The 18,133-nt window shown below is 32.3% G+C and overlaps 5 protein-coding genes across 6 annotated transcripts in view; 3 read left to right on the top strand and 2 right to left on the bottom strand.

The window, feature by feature from the left end:
* Positions 1-368: 368 nt before the first annotated feature.
* Positions 369-1,430, top strand: LOC108686913 (40S ribosomal protein S16). Its single transcript, XM_018192427.1, has 5 exons — positions 369-464; positions 549-593; positions 670-801; positions 1,045-1,159; positions 1,230-1,430. Exons 1-5 carry the CDS (start codon positions 456-458, stop codon positions 1,373-1,375), a joined length of 447 nt encoding a protein of 148 aa, XP_018047916.1. The 5' UTR covers positions 369-455; the 3' UTR covers positions 1,376-1,430.
* Positions 1,431-2,085: 655 nt separating this feature from the next.
* LOC108686903 (nuclear export mediator factor NEMF homolog) lies at positions 2,086-6,235 on the top strand. Of its 2 annotated transcripts, none has more exons than XM_018192409.1 (10): positions 2,086-2,228; positions 2,496-2,667; positions 2,757-2,959; positions 3,038-4,116; positions 4,185-4,365; positions 4,608-4,909; positions 5,010-5,205; positions 5,281-5,599; positions 5,696-5,961; positions 6,037-6,235. In XM_018192409.1, exons 1-10 carry the CDS (start codon positions 2,173-2,175, stop codon positions 6,233-6,235), a joined length of 2,973 nt encoding a protein of 990 aa, XP_018047898.1. In that variant the 5' UTR covers positions 2,086-2,172. The 2 variants fall into 2 exon arrangements, with proteins under 2 accessions (XP_018047898.1, XP_018047897.1); XM_018192408.1 differs by having other exon boundaries at positions 4,998-5,205.
* A 665-nt stretch (positions 6,236-6,900) lies between these two features.
* On the bottom strand, positions 6,901-9,708 carry LOC108686883 (serine/threonine-protein kinase VRK1-like). The gene is made up of 8 exons (XM_018192383.1): positions 9,391-9,708; positions 9,045-9,097; positions 8,898-8,967; positions 8,563-8,759; positions 8,263-8,476; positions 7,489-8,159; positions 7,272-7,376; positions 6,901-7,140 (listed from the first exon to the last, which is right to left on the bottom strand). The coding sequence occupies exons 1-8, from the start codon at positions 9,545-9,547 to the stop codon at positions 7,006-7,008; spliced, it is 1,602 nt and encodes a 533-aa protein (XP_018047872.1). The 5' UTR covers positions 9,548-9,708; the 3' UTR covers positions 6,901-7,005.
* Positions 9,709-10,399: 691 nt separating this feature from the next.
* LOC108686882 (serine/threonine-protein kinase greatwall) lies at positions 10,400-13,874 on the top strand. The gene is made up of 3 exons (XM_018192382.1): positions 10,400-10,776; positions 11,353-13,318; positions 13,694-13,874. Exons 1-3 carry the CDS (start codon positions 10,582-10,584, stop codon positions 13,738-13,740), a joined length of 2,208 nt encoding a protein of 735 aa, XP_018047871.1. The 5' UTR covers positions 10,400-10,581; the 3' UTR covers positions 13,741-13,874.
* Positions 13,875-14,110: 236 nt separating this feature from the next.
* The window catches only part of LOC108686874 (proclotting enzyme-like), a 6,193-nt gene continuing 2,170 nt past the window's right edge, over positions 14,111-18,133 (bottom strand). The window contains exons 2-6 of the mRNA XM_018192370.1: positions 17,308-17,618; positions 15,610-16,103; positions 14,998-15,272; positions 14,630-14,775; positions 14,111-14,381 (exon numbers count right to left, since the gene is read on the bottom strand). Coding sequence (XP_018047859.1) covers positions 14,229-14,381; positions 14,630-14,775; positions 14,998-15,272; positions 15,610-16,103; positions 17,308-17,618 — 1,379 coding nt within the window. The 3' untranslated portion in view covers positions 14,111-14,228. The remainder of the gene's footprint in view (positions 14,382-14,629; positions 14,776-14,997; positions 15,273-15,609; positions 16,104-17,307; positions 17,619-18,133) is intronic.

The raw sequence follows: 18,133 nt of genomic DNA, 5'->3' as shown, positions 1-18,133 counted from the left end.
GAACTAGCGTACACTAGCCGAAAATTTGCCCAGGATTGATACTTTAATAGTATCTCTAGGTCTTAATACTTTAATAGTCTTGTCGGTGTCAATACTCATTATTTCAGCATTAGATCCGTTCTTTTTAGCTGAACTTTTTTTACACAGTTTATTTTTTCTCTTTTTCTCTTCAATATGAAAAAAAAAAAAGAAGAAAGATGAACTATGTTAAAAGTTCAGCTAAAGAGTTCATTAAAAAACAGACCTATTGAAAGTTGTATACAACAATTATTGTTTGAAAAATATATTTTTTAAATGTAGTCTAGCGCTCTAAATCTTATTGGCTATAGAATCCTATTGGCTATACAATGACAGCAATGGTGTCTGTTTTGCGGAAGCGAGTGCCGCGAGCGCCACGAGTAACTTCCTTTCTGTTCTTTTCAACAGATTTTACGACGTGCTGTTCGGTCGTCAAAATGCAGAAGGTAAATTTTGTATCATCTTTATGATCAGTATTAGATGGACACAAACGAAAGTAAATATTAATTGAATCGCGCTTTTTTTTTCAGAAACAAAAAGAGCCGATCCACTCCGTGCAGGTCTTCGGACGTAAGGTGAGCATTGTGAGGTTAGGTCCACGCGTGGCATGTTTAACGCACGGCATGTTTAACGCGAATCTTCTCATTGCAGAAAAGTGCGACCGCGGTCGCCTATTGTAAACGTGGACGTGGAAATCTCCGTGTTAACGGTCGACCGCTGGAGCTGGTGGAACCCCGCGTGTTGCAATACAAATTGCAGGAGCCCATCCTGCTGCTAGGCAAAGTGAGTAACGCAGAGAACTAATAGTTGGCTCCTAATTCCTAAAGCCGAGGGAGAAGACATTGGAGCAAATTGACATGCGAATTTGTCGTGTCTATTCATAAATCGTTCCATGATGTCTACTTATTCCGAATATGATGGTTCATGATTAGCAGTAGATTCTGAAAATAGTCTTTCCTCTGAGCTCTCACTAGTGCAAGCAAAATACTGTTTTTCATCAAACAAAAATATTTTCATTTGTTTTAGGAGAAGTTTTCTGGAGTCGATATCAGGGTGAGAGTGAGTGGTGGTGGTCATGTTGCACAGATCTATGCTATACGACAGGCAATTTCTAAGGCTCTCGTTGCCTACTATCAAAAATGTAAGTAAATTTAATAATGAATGTGATTGTTGATAATTTATAATAATTAATAATGTAATTGTTATCTTAGATGTTGATGAAGCCAGCAAGAAGGAAGTAAAGGATATTCTTATTCAATATGACCGTACTCTCCTTGTTGCTGATCCAAGGAGGTGCGAGCCAAAGAAGTTTGGTGGTCCAGGCGCCAGAGCACGATACCAGAAATCTTATCGTTAATATTCGCAATGTTTACATCTTATTCATATTGAATATAAAAAAAACATTTAAAATCTATATGTTTTATCTTTCTTTACTCCTGTTTCCTTAATATTTATACTATAATTCTTTTTATACTTTTTTATTTTATATACAGGATTATTATTAAATAAATAGCTTTTAATTAATATTTCATTCTTTTCAAAGTTTTTGAAGTTTAACACGTAAGTAGCAATTTAGTGTGATTAACTGGATTTTTGAAGGTAACAATCAAAAATAAATTTTTGTAGCAAATTTTTATAACAAATTAATTTCTGACTTGTGTTTTTGTTTGTTCAGGTTTATTTGATAATTATTTATTTTTAAAATTTTTTGAAGTCTCACTTTAAAAAATAAAAATTAAGCCAGTTTTGAAAAAGAACGATTTCATTTTCGCTCTTTAATCGATCTTTAATGAGATCTTTTACTCTAAAAATTTCAGTGACTAACATTATATATGTATATATACCCAGTTTAGAAATGTCTGAAATAAAATTTAATAGATAAAGATATGATTTATAGATAAGATTAATTAATTTTGCAAAAAGTTTCGATAAATGTTCGTCTGTATTTGTGGATGTGATGTGACTTTTCGTTCATTCTATATGTATTCCTAGATTTTCTAGTTCCCAAGTAGCGTATATATGTCATATTGTGCAAGTTCATACAAGCTAGTCAGCGAAATAGCGTAAACTAAACTGTAGAGTTGAGTGTAGAGTATGTCGAACTGTCACTGTTTTTCGATAAATTTTTCAAAGAGAAAATAAAACCATCAAAAAATGAAGACACGGTTTAATACTTATGATCTTGTATGTTCAGTCACTGAACTACAAAGGTAAGAGAAAAAGATAAAAATGTATTTTTGATTTTAATAAGATCTTGAGGTTATGACAAAAATTTCATTTTCCTCAAAATATACAATTTATCTTTTAAAAGAATACAATAATAATAATTTTATTTTTAAAACACATAAATTAATTGCAACTGGTTTTTACTGATAAATAATTGTTAATACATAAATAATTATACAATATGATAATGCAACAGATTAACACAAGTTATATGCTCACAAGCTATCTTATAATCATGTGAAAACTTTTAGACTTATTGGCATGCGTGTCAATCAGATATACGATATAGACCATCGCACATATCTTATACGCCTTCAACGTAATGAAGAAAAATGTATTCTTTTGCTTGAATCTGGTAACAGAATCCATATTACAGTTTTTGAATGGCCTAAGAATGTAGCTCCTTCAGGATTCTCAATGAAGGTAAAATTTCTGCTAAATAATAATATTAAATTATAAAATAGCTCTGCTATTACTAGTAATAAATATCTTGCAATCTATATAATTTACAGATGCGTAAACATCTTAAGAACAAAAGATTAGAAAGTCTTATGCAAGTCGGTACGGATCGAATAATAAAGTTACAATTCGGAAGTGGTGAAGCTGCCTACCATGTAATTTTGGAGGTATATGATCGTGGTAATATAATTTTGACTGATCATGAAATGGTCATTTTATATGTGTTAAGACCTCATACAGAAGGAGATAAAATTAGGTAACAAACAAAATGTATCTACAAAATGTAAAATATATGTCGGCATATAAACTAACAAAATCAAATTTTGATATTTAGATTTGCAGTGAAAGAGAAATATCCCTTAGACAGAGCTCATTCCACAACTATGCCACCTACAGATGTAATCCATGAGCATATTCAAAAAGCTAAGGAGGGCGATAGTCTTAAAAAAGTATTAAATCCATTGTTAGAATTTGGTTCAGCTGTGATTGATCATGTTTTACTTAAAGCCGGATTTAATCTTGGTTGCAAAATTGGTAAAGATTTTCATATCACTGAAGATATGCCGAGATTAATTCTAGCACTCGAGGATGCTAATAATATCATGGATTATGCAAAGAAAAATGTCTCAAAAGGCTATATTATACAGAAAAAAGAATCGAAACTGACTCAAAATGGCAAGGAAGATTTTATATTTGCTAATATTGAATTTCATCCTTTTTTATTTGAGCAATATAATAATCAACCTTACAAGGAATTTGATTCTTTTGATGCCGCAGTGGATGAATATTTCTCTATGATGGAAGGACAAAAAATAGATTTGAAAGCTCTGCAACAGGAAAGAGAAGCTTTACAAAAATTAGAAAGAGTGAGAAAGGATCACAGTCAGCGATTGATTTCGTTAGAAAAGACGCAAGAATTAGATAAACAAAAAGCAGAATTAATTTCAAGGAATCAGATTTTAGTGGACAACGCTATACTAGCTATACAAAGCGCCTTAGCAAATCAAATGTCTTGGCCCGACATTCAAGTTTTATTGAAAGAAGCTCAAGCCAGAGGTGATCCTGTCGCTTCTGCTATAAAACAATTAAAATTAGAAACGAATCATGTTGCCCTAATGTTGCACGATCCTTATGAAGACAGTGATGAGGAATCTAAGCTTAAACCTATGATGATTGATATAGATTTGGCGCATACAGCATTCAGTAATGCCAAGAAGTATTATAGTCAAAAAAAATCAGCTGCAAAGAAGCAACAAAAAACGATAGAATCCCAGGGAAAAGCTTTGAAATCGGCCGAAAAGAAGACAAAGCAAACACTGAAAGAAGTGCAAACCATACATACCATTAATAAATTAAGAAAGACATATTGGTTTGAAAAATTCTATTGGTTTATTACATCCGAAAATTACTTAGGTATGTTTTTCTTTTAATAATTTATGTCGAAATTATTAATTTTAACATAAATACATACATACATACAGTGATCGGAGGAAGAGATCAACAGCAGAACGAATTGATTGTTAAAAGATATCTGAAGGCAGGAGATTTATACGTTCATGCAGATTTAACTGGCGCTAGTTCTGTCGTAATAAAAAATCCCAGTGGCAATCCTGTACCGCCAAAATCATTAGCAGAGGCAGGTACAATGGCTGTTGCGTACAGGTATATAATTATATTGATTTTATTTTTACAATAATATTGGATCGTCCGGAAAGTTCGTGCCGCAAAAGATTTAAATTTAATAAATGAAATTAAAAATTTAAATCTTCTGCATTTCATTTTTCCTTCAAAATCGGCACGAACTTTCCGGACGATCCAATAGAACTTGCTAAATTTATATATACATTTTTAAACTATTATTATATTATTATAATTATATATTATGCTTAATATTACATCTGTAGTATAGCTTGGGATTCGAAAGTAATAGCTAGTGCATGGTGGGTGCATCATGATCAAGTATCCAAGAGTGCTCCTACTGGTGAATATCTTACTACCGGATCCTTCATGATACGTGGAAAAAAAAATTATCTGACGCACAGTCAATTAATTATGGGATTGGGTATTATGTTTCGTTTGGAAGACAGTTCCATAGAACGACATAAAGATGAAAGGAGAGTGAAAACAATAGACGAGGAAAGCGAAAAAGCGGATTTGATAGTTGAAGATGATGGAGAAATAGAATTAGAAGGAGATTCGGATGAAGGTAAATAATGTAATAAATCATCTAACATTTAATTAAATTTCTTTAATTGTTAATATATATTTTCAAAAGCTCATAATTTTAATGCTAGATGAAAATCTAGAAAAACAAGAACAAAATCTAGAGAACAAAGATACATTACATCCAATTCAAGAGGAAGATCAAGAGAAATCAGAATCTTATATAACAGATTATAATGTTAAAAAAGATACTTGTGGAGAAGATGAAAAAGATACAGATGAAGATACAAAATATCAATTTCCTGATACACAAATTAAAATTGATCTTTCAGGCCCAAAGTGAGTTAATACAAAATTCGATTGTAAATTAAATGAAATATATGTACATATATGACATAATTTTATATCAAACAGGGTAAAAATACATGTTGACAATAATCAGCCTTTAATGCAATCTCAGAAGGACACGAAAGAAAACGTGGTTTATTTAGGAGATGACAAACCTATTATAATAAATGCATCAACTATGGAGAAACATGCAAAAGCAAAACAAAAAACACATCTAAAAGAATCAACAAAAAAGATTGAAAAAGATGATAAAAATGAAAATGATAATAAAAAAGGAGAGCAACCTGCGTTAAAACGAGGGCAAAAAGGAAAGCTTAAAAAAATGAAAGAAAAGTATAAAGATCAAGATGAGGAAGATAGAAGGCTTTCAATGCTCGTTTTGCAGGTTCTATTTTTTGTCTTAAATTATATATTAAGTATTTATTTTCTAAACTTATTTATTTAATCTAATTATTTTTATTTTTTTCCAATTATTTTTTAGTCGGCAGGTGCAGCCAAAGAAGATAAAAGAAAAAATAGGGCTAAAGATCCGTCCGGGCCAAAGCAACAAGGAAAGAAAAAAATAAATCCGAAACCTAACATTCCATCACAATCTATGCATACGATAGATAACATTGATGATGAAGATACAGGTCCAATTCCTGAAGTTGATATGCTTGATCAATTAACAGGAAAGCCTATTTCAGAAGATGAATTATTATTTGCTGTTCCTGTTGTAGCACCTTACAATACTTTACAAAATTATAAGTAAGTAGCTCCTAAAACGCTCAATAATTTACCTCTTTTTCTCTCATTTATAATAAATTTCAATATTTATTTTAGGTTCAAAGTGAAATTGACACCTGGTATTGGTAAGAGGGGCAAAGCTGCTAAAACAGCTATAGCTGTATTTCTCAGAGACAAAGAAATTTCTTCACGTGAAAAAGACCTATTAAAGGCAATTAAAGATGAAACAATAGCCAGGAATATACCTGGAAAAGTAAAAATAAGCGCCCCTCAGATTCAAAAATTAAAAAAATAGTTAAAAAATACTGATTTTTATTCATATAATTGATAACCTGAATTACTTTTTTAATTACTTTCATCGTGTAAAATTTATTTGTGAAGAAATGACATTTTCATTAAATTACACAATATCTAATGATTATTAAATTACAAAACATTAGCTATATATTTTTTAAAAGAAAAATATAAAATTTATTATTTACAATTACCGTAAGTATTCAAATCTAAATACTTAAGTTTGGATATAGTAAATATACATGTAAATACATATGTGTAAAATTTTTTTTAGGCAGTTTAATTATGATCCTTTAATTAATTCATTTTGAATTTCTTTTCTTTATTATCTGAAAACATATCTTACATGCCCAATAAAGCGAATTGATTCTTTAAATAATTATTGCTGTGATTACTTATAACAATATAAGCAAGAGAAGATTTCTATATTCAACACATAAAAATATTCAATTACATGCATTTAACATTTTATTTTATCAAAAAATATGAAGTAATTTTTACAACATCATAATAGTTTTATAACTCAAAATTTTTCATTTTTGGAAACTCTATTCACATATATACAAAAATAGAGATAATGATGAAAAATAGAAATGCTTTAATCACGAGTAAACATAATGTTGTATTAGTAATAATTAATATGAAATGTGTAAGAGGTGTGTCATGTACAAAAGTGCATAATGTATAAATGCAAGTTACATAATATTTTGTTGTAGTATAAATACCACACATAACTGTACTTCTTTTACCATTCTTTTATTTTTCGTAATACTATGTATCAAACATATCTTCGTCTGATTCGGTTTCAGTATAAGTTGTAGGTATTATTTTATTGGATTGCAACCTAGTACTTGCTTTACTCCTAGCAGTCGCAACAGGTCTTGCTTTTCTTCTTTTTGATACAATCTGAAGATGTATTGAAAATATATTTATTTATGTATTTATATAGTATTTTCATCATTTACATATTTATTTAATTCTTATTTAAATAATAAATTGAAGAAAAAAATACGAATTAAATATCTAAATTTTATTACCTCAGTTTCAGAAGCTGTTTCTGAATCATTCAAAAACTTGATCTTTTGTTTTATTTTACTTGTGACTGGCTTTTTCTCTCGTTTATTACTTGGTTTTGGTAACAGCTATACAAAGTAATAGAAATAAGTATTCTAATGACAAAAATAAATCCGAAGTCTCTGAATTTAAATAAAATTAAAAAATGAGTACTTCTGTTTCATACAGTTTTGTAATTACCTTTATGTCAGAATCTTCTTCAGAATCATCGATTGACTCAATTGAAACTTTCTTTCTACGAGACGAAGCTTTATTTTTCACTATCGTATTTACTTTTTCAACTGATTCTGTTTTTTTCGCTTTTTTAAGAATTTGAATATCATATTCACTGTCAGAATCCATATCATCTAACGCCTTCACAATATCTTTTACATTACAACGCTTCTTGTCAATTACGACACCTATAGTACTTTTTCTTGAATTTGGAGTATCCAGTTGTTTCATACGGGGACTCTTTCTAACTGAGATTCCATTTATAGGTTTCTTTGAATTTTGTGGAGTACGTTTAGAAGTATTTTGTTGTATTAGCATGCCAATGCTGTCCAATTTTAATTTCCCATCTGGTTTATGACTCAATTTCTTTAAACCACCTATTAATATTTCTTTCAATTTTTCATAAGATGGTATTTCATTAAATTTTATGTTGGCTAGCAAAGTTATAAATTTGTGGACAGCCTGTGGAACAGATCCATGAAAACACTTATTTAGGAAACTGTCTACATTGTTGAAAGCTTTTTCTTTCTCTTTCTGAACAGTAGCTGGATCGAGTAACTTTTCCCATGGTAGTGAACCACATAACCACAGGATCATATTGTAACTCAAAATTTCAATATCACCACGACGCGTTGGTACTAAAAAAAAAAATAAAACATTTTGTATAATCATTTTTCTAATTTATATTCAAAGACTGATAAATTACATTAAATATCAAAATTGTGATTTTCTAATATTTACCTCCCATATGAGCGTCTCTGCTAGTATATTGTAAAGTGCCGTTATGTGCCTTCTTTGGATCAATTTTCAATTCAGTACTTGATGTACAACGAGAAGCTAAACCAAAATCGACTAAATAAACCTGATCGTAGGAATTCAAATCCAGTAGCAAATTTTCGCCTTTGATATCAGCATGTACATAGTTTTTGTGATGAATGTACTCTAATATATCTATCTAGGAAATTTATTAGAATATAACAAATTATGTTACTAAAACAGGTACTTATTATTAATAACTATTTAGTATTCATTTTGTCTTACTATTTGCAAAGATAATTTATATACTATGTGTTCCGGAAATTGTTTGTTGTTTTCTTCAAATATTTTCCACAAGTCTTTTCCATATCGATCTATTACTAAAAATCGATATTTTGTGTTTTTATATTCATGACTTCCAGAAGCAACATATTTAGGTATTCCGAGTGCTGCAAGTTTCTTTTTTTTCTGCCAGCTATCAACTAAAAAGATACTATGATATATTTATCTCAGGAATATCTGCACAATCAGATATTATCCATTGTTATATAGACTGCAATTTTAAAAACAATTTGTCACATGGAATATATTAAAAATAAATTTTACACTTTTAAACTTACTTTCATCTGACTTACAGTTCCTCATATAAAAGTGCATTTCTACAAATAATGGACCGTTTCCATGTGGTTCCTAAAATGAATTTAAAGAGTATGTGAAGTCAGAATAAAAGCTAGAAAACAAATAGTAAAAATAAGGAGAATACTCACAATTTTTATGACATTAGGATAATCTTTAGGAATCTTTTCAAAATATGGTGCGGCTATAAATAATTAATATAATCAATTAGTACAATAATAAAATATTTAATGTATTAAACAAAATATATATCTTATAAAAGAAATAAAATACATTTAGATCTAGTTACATAAAACAAAATCACAAGTCTTTACATATTTTTTATAACTATAATTATACATAATAAGACTTAAAGAAAAAAAGGACATATTGACCTTTTTTTTTGCATAACTAGTATTTCCCTGTTATGTTTACAAAATGAGAATAACATGTAACGGCGATGTAATGCAATAAAATAACAGGATTAATTTCGCATACCAGAGTAAACTTCCCCGAAACCGCCGACACCAATTGACTTGCCAAGAATCCATTGGCCCTTTGATATATCCCTGAGAATTTCTCCAGCCGGTATCGGGTCGGGCATTTGATAACCTCCTTTCTTCTTCGGTACTTTCTTCGCTGCTTTTGCTGCCATTATGCCGTTAAACACAAATCTTTAAAGAAATCAAAATCTGCGTTGAACGTGTCACGTAACGATTTCGATCAACAGTTCATAGATCATCAAAGATAATCAACAATAGAGGTAGATAATGAATATGAGAACCGATTACGGAATTACGCGCCAATACTAGCTGCCATTATACGCCGTTATGAAACATGTGATGACAGGCAACGGCATGGTTGAATTAAAGAAAGGCAGGTGGAGTGTAGCCCTAGAGGCAAATCTGGTACAAGATTGAACCTATTTTTGATTGGCTTGATAAAAAAAATGGCGAAACCAGATGATGCTTGAGCACTTGAAAAATTAAAAAGCAGGGTATCAATCATTGAAACTTTTTCCTTAGCATGAAAAGTGAAAAGTGGAAATTTTCTCCAATAACTCCAATGGTAAAAATTTTCACTTTTCACTTTCCATCCTAGGAATAAAGTTTCATGATTGATACCCAGATATGTGAGGTCTGTTTTTTATTGTTGCACTCTCTCTGAAAACTGGTACATACTGGTGCAATAAGTTGAAATGAAACAAACATATATTTGTTTCACTTTAGATCTATTTTTTATTGCTGCATTCTGAACTTCAGAATGCAGTAATAAAAAAATAGATTTATAATAGATTTCCAAATCAAAAATGGATGTAATGGCGCTAGTGTACGGGCGATTTTGACAGACTCACGAAAAACGCAGGATGATCCCTTTCAATTCTCAGATTTCTCAGGTTTTGTGTTCGTTAGTGTTTGTGACGTTTGTGTTTGTAACGTGTGAAGTGTGAATGTGTGTTTATTCCGGAGACTCCGGAATATGTTAACCGGTTTTTTAAGCTCGATTTCAATGCGAAATATCGCGAAAGAAAAATTATGATTATGGTTGATCAACTTGTGATATGCAAGTTTCTTATGAGTCGATATATGAACTAGTTCATTGAATACACAGAAGTTTATGCACCTAGTTACATAGGTTATCTCTTTAGTCGTTTGGATTCCTCTCTTTTTTATCTCTTTTTTTCCTTAAATGGAAGAAACTGCGCCCGATTCACCGAAATCACAATCAGGGAAAAACAATTGTGTTAATGAGTCAAACGTCGATGTGATCTACAGTGAAAATGACATGGAATGTCATGGAGAGTGCACGCCGCAACAGTCTGAGAAATGCATCAACAATTCTATTTTCAATACCATTTCCAAGATCGTTAATCCCACTACAAAGGTAAACTTTTTCTTTTATTTTTAAAAGCAGAAGCTCAGATGTTTTTAATTAGATAATTCTTAATAAGGCTTTAAAACTCTATTCGGGAAATTTTATTCGTTAAAAGTGATGCTCAGTTCTGATATTTTTATAATATATAATATTCTTATATATGAATAGAACACATAATTCTTTAACATAACAAAAAATCCTCCAGTAAAATAATTTTGAATAATTCTTGTTAAATCTAAAAATCATTTTTCTAAATACAACTTTATGCTTAGTAATTGTATGTGTAATTCTTCTTTTTTAATTTATTATAGTATATTATATGATTTTATTTAAATATAAAAATCTTAAGAAATAATACTAGTGAGAATTGTTTTCAAAAAAATTGAATAAATTAAGTCGTATAATTAAAGTATTTTCATATGTTGATTAAGGACTATTAAATTGATTAAATTGTGTGCTCTGATATAATATAAATAATATAATATAATTTATTATAACATATAACTTATCTATTTATATAAGCTTTTTCATTTTTTTTTTAAATACATGTTTTAATCAGTATTTAATATTAATTTTTTTTGCTAGGTGCCAGATATACAAGATTTTAAGATAGTAAAGCCGATAAGCAGAGGAGCATTTGGTAAAGTATTTTTAGGGTACAAGAAGACCAATTCCGAGCAAGTATATGCAGTTAAAGTAATGAAGAAGAATGAGATGATAAATAAAAATATGGCGTCGCAAGTGGTAATTGAGCGCAATGCATTAGCTCTGACTCGTAGTCCATATTGTGTGCAACTTTTTTATTCGCTGCAGTCCATCAGCAGTGTATATCTAGTCATGGAGTACATGGTGGGCGGTGATCTCAAGAGTCTGCTTGGCGTTTACGGGTTTATGGAGGAATCCATGGCAGCGTTTTACACAGCAGAAGTTTGTTTAGCACTTGAATATCTTCACTCGCACGGTATTGTTCACAGAGATCTCAAACCAGACAACATGCTTCTCTCACGCGAAGGACATGTCAAGCTTACGGACTTTGGGCTCAGTAAAATATCATCCTTGCATAGGGATCTCGAAATATCAGATCTAGTGAACCCCACGACTCCGAGCTTGTGCACTAGGACACCTGGCCAACTGCTCTCACTGACGTCTCACTTGTCCTTCGGTTCTGCCCAAAAATCTACCAACGAATCAAATTTCAGTGACAGGAGTACACCAGCCATGAATTTACTCTCCGCTTTACAAAGGAATTGCAATCTTAAATCCGCAGAGCATATGTCACCGAATTCGGTCATATCCTCTGTCGCATCCGGAGATTATTCCCGAATATCTGGCGTCACACCTTTTCAATCGGCGGAGGATCTGCACTTTGAGCAAAGTCATGAGGAACAAAGTATAGAAGAGGATGAAGCCACCATTGAAAAGCGCGATAATGGTTTGGATAGCTCTAGCAGTTACCATACCTGCGAGGCATCCTCTACACAAACAAATAATTATACCGACCAGACTATAGAGGAGGAAGAGGAAGAGAAGGACGAATCTACGATCGAGGCCGAGAAATCGCATCATCGCTCTCTTGTACATACTAGTCCTGTAAGCACTTGCACAAATTCATTCGTGATTCGAGGATCAAAGAAAAGGAAACGGGACGGCGCAAATTCAACGGGTTTAACATGCGAAATCGACGCAATAGACTTGGATGTCGTCAAAACACCCAAGAGAAATAACCGTGATTGTATATTTCCTTATACAAGTCCAACAATCAATGTTGTCTCCGCAAAAGCTGCGGATATTACCGTTGATTTAGCGGAAAACGATGGGAACAGGACACCGAATCAGGACACTGAGCAGAATACTGGCTCTGCGGGTAGGGTAGCTTTCAGTACACCAGTATCCTCCACTAGACAAAGAGATCACAATGAGAAACAGCAAAAATATGAGGAAGAAGATGACGCAAAGAATTTAATCAAGACGAGATTTCGCTTACCACCTCCACATTCCGCTCATGATCCGCACACGGATTCGGATAACACATCCGAGGGTCATCGGTCGCCCCAGGGTATTTCACCTATTAAAACACCCGCAACTTCCGGCAATTGTTACACACCTTATAGAACACCCAAGTCGGTTAGAAGAGGTGGTCAGGGTGGTGCCAATAGATCAGACGATCGCATACTTGGCACACCCGATTATCTTGCTCCGGAATTATTGCTTAAACAAGGTCATGGACCAGCCGTGGACTGGTGGGCACTAGGCGTTTGTCTGTACGAGTTTTGTACGGGCTTGCCACCATTTAACGATGAAACTCCGCAAGCAGTATTTACAAACATTCTTGCGCGTGACGTTCCATGGCCTGAAGATGAGGAAGCTCTGTCGTCGGCGGCAACCGATGCTATCGATGCATTGCTCACCTTGGAGCAAACTTCTCGTCCCATGGCGAAGGAGGTTCGTACCATGACTCTATTCCGCGACTTTCCTTGGGACGAACCGTCGAAAGCGGTGCCCCCGTTCATCCCGCAGCCGGACGATAAGTATGATACGTGCTATTTTCAGAGTATGTCGCTCCAGTATATTATATTATTGTCGTTTAAACAATAAAAACAATACCGTGTAATATATGAAGTAAAATTTCAAGTGATGTAAAACATGAGTTTCTATTAATAGTAGGACTTGTAAAATTTCAAATGCCATAAAACATTCTTCTATTATTACAATACAAATTGGAGATGTCTATATAGTTTTATCAATATATTGTTGTTAAAATGAAGAAAAGCATTGCCATTACATTTATAATTTTTTATTGAAAAAAGGAAAATATATATTAAAATTATATTTTTAATGTTATTCGCGTGTGCGGTATTATTTTTTAAACGACATTACATCGTGTTAATATTGGCAGTCAAAAAAAATTTTTTTCTTTATTTTCCAGCGCGGAATACTATGCAACAATTAAATGTAAGCAATTGCGATACATAGTCTTCAGCGTATCGCAGACGTGGCAAAAACAGAAGTCTATAATGTCGAAATCGTTACTGTATAACTTTATTTTTTATATACTTGTGTATATGTATAGCAATATAAAATATAAAATATTTTGTTACTACTCGTAATCATCGAGTTTATTGACCTCTACAGTAAATGAATGATGATGATTTCATTTAATGATGAGAGAACATATATAGAGCGCGATGACGTGAAACTTAAAATGGAATGTCGCGTAATTAAAAAAAAATTAACGTAATATCAAATTTTCTTAGAGAAGCGATATGTTTTCGCTTTTAACTATATATATATATATATATAAAAACGGATACTTTTTAAATATCGCTATGAAAATCTTTAGGGCTCGACGATTTTTATCACATTTTTCGAAGCGAGTATGATCGATTCTGTGTTTCTTCAATAATCCTTGAAGAAACAATGATAGTGCGAAAGGGACGTGGCGGTAGATACGTGCGTGTCTTCTATTTTGCATTTTTTAAAATCCACAGAATAAAGTGTGACACTCTTGTGTATACGCCTGGAAATTGTCCTTTACCACATCCTATACCCCATGATACAATACCGACTTGCGTCCAACGACCAATGTTCACCATTAAAGGTCCTCCACTGTCGCCCTATAATATAAGTGCAATGTTATTAGTTCTTAACTATATATTAATAAAATTTGATTATATTATAAGTGTATTCATATTTTATTTGCCACAAAATGAATCTGTCTGAACTTCTAATTTTCTTATAATTGAACAATTTCTTATCAAATAATGAATCAATTTTTATTATTAATTAGTTAATGAATAACTGATCATATTAGGCTGATAGACAAGTTTGACGAAGTGAAATTAATAAATATATAAATACAAACCGAGCATGAATCTTTAGTGGCTCGACCAGCGCATAGGAAACTGTCAACTATACCACCTGGTGCTGCTGCACCGTATTTCAATTTACACTCGCTGTTCGACCACACTGGTACAGAAACTTCTTGCAAAATCGCTGGTTGCGGCCCACCTAATTAAATATAATAAATCACCTATGTGTATATATCCTAAGAAATGTTCTTAGATATTCGCAAATGATTGAATTATGCAAATTGAACGAGAATGTTTGAAAGAATATGTGAATGTTATACATAATTACACATTTTTTCATTTGAATTCAAGTAAAAATGTTTTCTTTGATGCGTCTACTCGCACGAGTCAAAGTCCAGTTTTGGTGTAAAAATATTCTTACTTTCTCTCAGAGAACCCCATCCAATAACGGTCGCTGTCTTGCCAGAATACAATTGCGATCCGCTAGGAAGACAGATAGGTCGTATTTGTTCGGTGAATTCCACGGGCTCGCTTAGCGTAAGAAGTGCCACGTCGTTGTAGAGTGTACGAGAGTTGAAGCTTTTGTGCCTCACGACTTTCTTCACGCGTCTCTCGATGTGACGAACCTCATTATTCGTTTTAATATTGTGATCACCTAAGCGCGCTATCATCCTCGCAACGTCCCAAGAGTTCATACTGGAATTATATTTTCTTTTATTAAATATTTCAAAACTCGTCATAATATTTCTAATTATTTATAATTAGTTGTACTCTGTCAAACTTTTAAAATGAATCTCATTCTTAGAGATATCAATAAAAATTGAGCAATTCTTTTTCAGGAGTTTCACTAGTTCAATTGTTATTCTTTAGAATGAGATTCCACTCCATAGAATTTAGAAAATAAGAAATCATACAATATATTAATATATCGTATATATCGTACATATATAGATAGTAAAGAAATAGTTGTAGAGATTAGACATATATCATTTCAGTTTTAATTTACGGAATATAATAAATTGATTGGACTCACTTTGCAACGCAATGTGCCGCCGTCAACACATGGTTGTTATCAATGAGCGATCCGCCGCAGAATTGTCGTCCACCGTTAAAGAGCGCAACCATCCACGGCCATTCGCCCGGGTCTGCATTTTTCCCTCCAACAATACGCTCTTGATCTTGATTGCCATTCTTGGCACCGCAAGATTGCGAAAGAGTGTCACCATTGATCGGAGACTTGGTCGTCGACGGGGATGTCGACGACGTAATCCACCATTCTGGCCTCTTCGTCGGCCATGTAGTAGCGACGCTGGGTCTCTTAGAGCTTGTGCTACTTGGTTTCAACGTAGTTGAAGATGTAGTTGAATGCGTAGTTGAATACGTCGGTAGACCAGGTGAAGGTGGATGAGTTGGAAGCGGCGGTATCGTATGATCGGGCGGATGTGTAGGAACCTGAGGTGGCCAAGTAGGTGCAGCTTGAGGTCGTGCTATCTCTACGCCTTCTTTTTTCTTCTTATTGTCTTCCACCTAAAATAATTTCTAATTTAATTTTGTTTAAAGATCTTCCTCATATTCAGAGATCTAAAAATTGATTGTTTTTTAAAAGTGGATTGTGAATATACTGTTTAATATAAAACTTTTTATTTGCTTTTTAGAAAATTTTAAATTTGTTTTATAAGTTTCTTCGTGTCAAGAATAATATAAAAATCACGGGGAAATTCCTAGCAATCTTGTAATTAAAATATCTCAATTGTTATTTTTTAGTAGTATTCTATATTAGTACACGAAATTATTAAATCAATAATTTTAAAATATTAAAATTTAATAAAATGGCAATAAAACGGAAATCATGTTTTGATTTTCAACTTTTTCTAGTACTATCTTTGTAAAAAATGGGTTAAATATATATTGATAAATATAAAAAAAATAGTAGTTCATGAATCGCAAAAAGTAATAATTATTCAAAATTTCGAATCAATTGATTAAGATTTTTTTTTCAGGAGAATTTTCTCGCGATTTTATAAATATAATCTTGGAAAAAAACGATTTTAAAATTTCTAATTGATTTTTTAATCCAAGCGTTTATAACAAGTATTGTGCATGTGGAGTCAAAGTTTACTTTATTTCGATTTTCTTAACTTATCCTAAAAATCCTAATAGACACAAGAGATTAGAAACCGGTCTCTGAAAATGAGCACAGTGCACTCGGCCCTCTGTTAGCTGTTTAATTTTCGTTTTGTGCACCTGTCTGAGAAGTTCATTATCTCAAAAACTTTTTTTTTTAAATTATTGAGTTAATTTTATACACATGTAGGATCTAAAAAATGCAATTTAAAAAAATTGATTTTTTATCCTCCTAATGAAGAAGACTTCTTAATTAATAAATAATGTCAATTACGATGTAGTTTATCTTTTAAAGAAAGATCCACAATGACAGATGAATGGAATGATTATGATATATTACATCCAACAGAAGGAAGGAATGTGCGAACACCGAGTAATAAAACGTGAGCCATAAAACGGTCTTTTATGAGATGAAATCGTATTACCGAATCGACGCGATAGAGATATAACTTTCTAATAGGATCTAATGGGCTTTAATTCGGATCACGTATAATTTTTACGAGTAGCGAAAGTGATCACGAATAAAACGGGGACGCGTGTGCGAATATTAAAGATAGAATTGGATCAAATTGTTTAAATAGCTGACATGCGTTTGGCTATGCCTTACTTGCGGATTGTCTGCAGTAGGATTGTCGCAGTTATCGGAATCAGGCGTGACGAGGGGATGCAAATTCGAGCAACAGATCCCGAAACTCGGATTTCCATCCTCGCGGATATAGCTGCATGTGTCATAAACACCAAGGACCCAACCGTCCAAAGCACCGAGGTCGGGTATTTTGAAGTACGGATAGCATTCCTTGAAGGTCATGCACCGACCAATTTCACCTTTTGAAGTTAAGCAAGTCTCGCGAGTCGCAGCTCCATTCCAAAGAATACTCCGACTCTCCCTTGATTCGAATTGATCTGGATCGATTGCAGCTGTAAATTAAATTTTTATTTAATTAATTATCTAACTCGTTTATATTTTTGAAAGGTAGAAAATAAGGTACATTTTTTTTCAAATATTTTAATTAAGATATAGTTGTTTCTTTTTTACTTTCAATTGTTTATCACGTTCTGTCATTAATCCAATTATGATTTTCTTTCACTATTCATATGTTTATCTTTGAAATTTTAGTGAGATTTATTCAGGTATGTTTCTTCACAATCTTTATCCGTTAAAATGCTTGTATAGTATCGTGTTTGCCATCGCAGAATCAGAATGCATCGAGCATATTTATCTCAGCACGTACTCAAGAATGCTTGTGCTTTAGCGTGTAGAAACATTAATGTCTGGCTACATTAATATACATGACGTATATGTGTTTTTCTGATTAAGCAGAATTAGAAAAAAGTGCTAAAATTATCGAAACGTCATTTTGTCTTTCGCAAAAGCTTAAAATTTAATTAAAATTTAATACACTAACAATTACATTCCCAGACACAATACTTAC

This window comes from Atta colombica, unplaced genomic scaffold, assembly GCF_001594045.1.
Source record: "Atta colombica isolate Treedump-2 unplaced genomic scaffold, Acol1.0 scaffold198, whole genome shotgun sequence".
Taxonomy (NCBI): Eukaryota; Metazoa; Arthropoda; class Insecta; order Hymenoptera; family Formicidae; genus Atta; species Atta colombica.
Note: the sequence above shows the minus strand (reverse complement) of the source record. Positions and strands in the feature narration are given on the sequence as shown.

Coding starts and splice junctions, on each gene's coding strand:
- LOC108686913 (XM_018192427.1), top strand. Junction 594..669: donor TGCAGGTCTTCGGACGTAAG/GTGAGCATTGTG, acceptor TTCTCATTGCAG/AAAAGTGCGACCGCGGTCGC. Junction 1,160..1,229: donor CGTTGCCTACTATCAAAAAT/GTAAGTAAATTT, acceptor TTGTTATCTTAG/ATGTTGATGAAGCCAGCAAG.
- LOC108686903 (XM_018192408.1), top strand. CDS start 2,173: ATGAAGACACGGTTTAATACTTATGATCTTGTATGTTCAGTCACTGAA. Junction 2,960..3,037: donor ACAGAAGGAGATAAAATTAG/GTAACAAACAAA, acceptor TTTGATATTTAG/ATTTGCAGTGAAAGAGAAAT. Junction 5,206..5,280: donor ATTGATCTTTCAGGCCCAAA/GTGAGTTAATAC, acceptor TATATCAAACAG/GGTAAAAATACATGTTGACA.
- LOC108686883 (XM_018192383.1), bottom strand. CDS start 9,547: ATGGCAGCAAAAGCAGCGAAGAAAGTACCGAAGAAGAAAGGAGGTTAT. Junction 8,968..9,044: donor ATCCTAATGTCATAAAAATT/GTGAGTATTCTC, acceptor AATTCATTTTAG/GAACCACATGGAAACGGTCC. Junction 8,760..8,897: donor GAACTGTAAGTCAGATGAAA/GTAAGTTTAAAA, acceptor GTATCTTTTTAG/TTGATAGCTGGCAGAAAAAA.
- LOC108686882 (XM_018192382.1), top strand. CDS start 10,582: ATGGAAGAAACTGCGCCCGATTCACCGAAATCACAATCAGGGAAAAAC. Junction 10,777..11,352: donor TCGTTAATCCCACTACAAAG/GTAAACTTTTTC, acceptor TTTTTTTGCTAG/GTGCCAGATATACAAGATTT. Junction 13,319..13,693: donor TGATACGTGCTATTTTCAGA/GTATGTCGCTCC, acceptor TTTATTTTCCAG/CGCGGAATACTATGCAACAA.